The 1,802-nt window shown below is 46.8% G+C and overlaps 1 protein-coding gene across 1 annotated transcript in view; it reads right to left on the bottom strand.

The window, feature by feature from the left end:
* Positions 1–1,711, bottom strand: part of YRDC (yrdC N(6)-threonylcarbamoyltransferase domain containing) — a gene marked incomplete at its 5' end in the record, with an annotated part of 1,849 nt that extends 138 nt beyond the window's left edge. Inside the window, 3 exons of the mRNA XM_009576625.1 lie at positions 284–426; positions 1,128–1,247; positions 1,597–1,711. Coding sequence (XP_009574920.1) covers positions 284–426; positions 1,128–1,247; positions 1,597–1,711 — 378 coding nt within the window. The remainder of the gene's footprint in view (positions 1–283; positions 427–1,127; positions 1,248–1,596) is intronic.
* Positions 1,712–1,802: the final 91 nt, after the last annotated feature.

Genomic DNA, 1,802 nt, shown 5'->3' with positions numbered 1-1,802 from the left:
AAATAATCAGCTAGATGCAGTGCTGCACTTTGAACCAAGGAGAACATGAACTCCAGAAACTAGTGTTTCACATAGAAGCTTCTAGAAAGGGGTCTCCTGGGCTCAGAATTTGGAGCGCTTTCTCAGGATTTCTGAGCGTGCTGGTAATTAAGCTAAACAACATTAATGTGAAGGTTCAACTGCTACGGGAAAAGAAGCAAAACACAACCCACCCTAACTTGAAAGCTTCGTTTCATTTTAAGTGAAGAAAAAGCTACAGTTATATTCAGCAAAGAGTGCTCACCAGCCAGGACGAATGATGGTGAATTTCCCCGACACAGATAAGTCAACCACAGTTGACCCCAAACGACACTCTGGGCTCTGGACATCCCCTATTGGGCCTCCATCGATGATTAAGGACAACTGAGGCCACAGGTCTTGGAATTCCTGAAAAAAAGAGATGTGGCTAGCAGTCCTGAAGATGGTTTGTGATCGTGTTTTAAGAGACACTACTGGACGTTCTGGTGTCAAGGGAGGTGGTCTCTCCCCTTTCTCTGTCAGGTCAGCTCACTTTTTTTCTGTCATGAACACGTCCCGGTTTGATTTCTGAGAACAGATTTATCCCAGACATGCAGGATAGCCCCAAGGATTCTCTGGTTGAAGACTTTTTAGCTGCCGCACTGTTTATTAAGAAGTGCTCTATCAAGACATTTGGGGGCAAGGACAGGGTGTCTGTCTGGTACTATGCCCAACTATACCATCACCAGAGTCACAAGCTTTGCAAAAAGACATTGCCTTCAGTGACCGTTAGTTACCAGGCTGCAAGGAGCTGTACAGACAGCAGCCATCTCATTCCACAGCCATCCCTCCTACAGCAAATTCCATCTTTCACTTCAAAAGCTGCGTATAAGCCTTTACATATTAATTTTTAGCTCTGCCCTCCTTGCTTTTTAAGGCAACGATCACAGCAAGACAGCTACCCCACACCACATATCCACAGGCTGTTTTAACTAGACATTATCATTAAAAAAAAATAATAGCAGCAGAGAAATCCTTGTTTTATTGCTAAAGCTGGCTCCCAATTGTGAGAGCCTGGGGCTCTGACAAACTACCACAATAATGTCACTTAGTGGCAAAAACAGCCTTACCGAAACCGTCAGCGTGCTCGCCTGACAGCTGATGTTAGCACTTGTTAAAGCCAGTGGTCCAGAGCAAGCCCGTGCCAACTCCCTAATAAACGGGTGGTTTGGAACACGAACACCAACCAGCTACAAGGAAGAAGGGAGCATGGTTTTACACACAGTAATCGTTTTTAATCTTGCATTACCTAAAGCCTTCTTGACTTAAAGCTGATACTCTAGAGAACCAACACATCAACATCTGCTGAACTAGCAATAATGAGAAGTGTGCCTTCATTAGTTAGTCCCCAACGCTGGGTTATGCCATGTTCAAGTAAGTCACGGGGAGCATGATGGCACAGGGACCAGCTTTGGGAAAACGCCAATCGCTGCGAAGCACGCTAAACACACACATAAGAATAAAAGCCACTACAGCAGAAGCACAAAAATAGCATACTGTCTCTCAAAAACAGAGATGTATCCTGTGGCAAAGACCTACCGGTGTGAAAGGATTCAAGTCTTTATTTAGTTCCTCCGAACGCTTCAAGACCAGGGTCACAGGTCCTGGAAGTAGGTCCCGCAACAACTCGTCTGGCACGTTCACGTGGCAGTACCTACACGGCAAGAGGAAGCGCGTTAAAGGCGGCCGCAGCCTCGCCCAGACGGCTGGTGCCGGGCGCTGCGAGGCCGCTCCAGCGCGGCCCT

This window comes from Fulmarus glacialis, unplaced genomic scaffold (genome assembly GCF_000690835.1).
Source record: "Fulmarus glacialis isolate BGI_N327 unplaced genomic scaffold, ASM69083v1 scaffold43170, whole genome shotgun sequence".
Lineage (NCBI taxonomy): Eukaryota > Metazoa > Chordata > Aves > Procellariiformes > Procellariidae > Fulmarus > Fulmarus glacialis.
The sequence above is the reverse complement of the archived record's forward strand: the minus strand, read 5'-3'. Positions and strand labels throughout refer to the sequence as shown.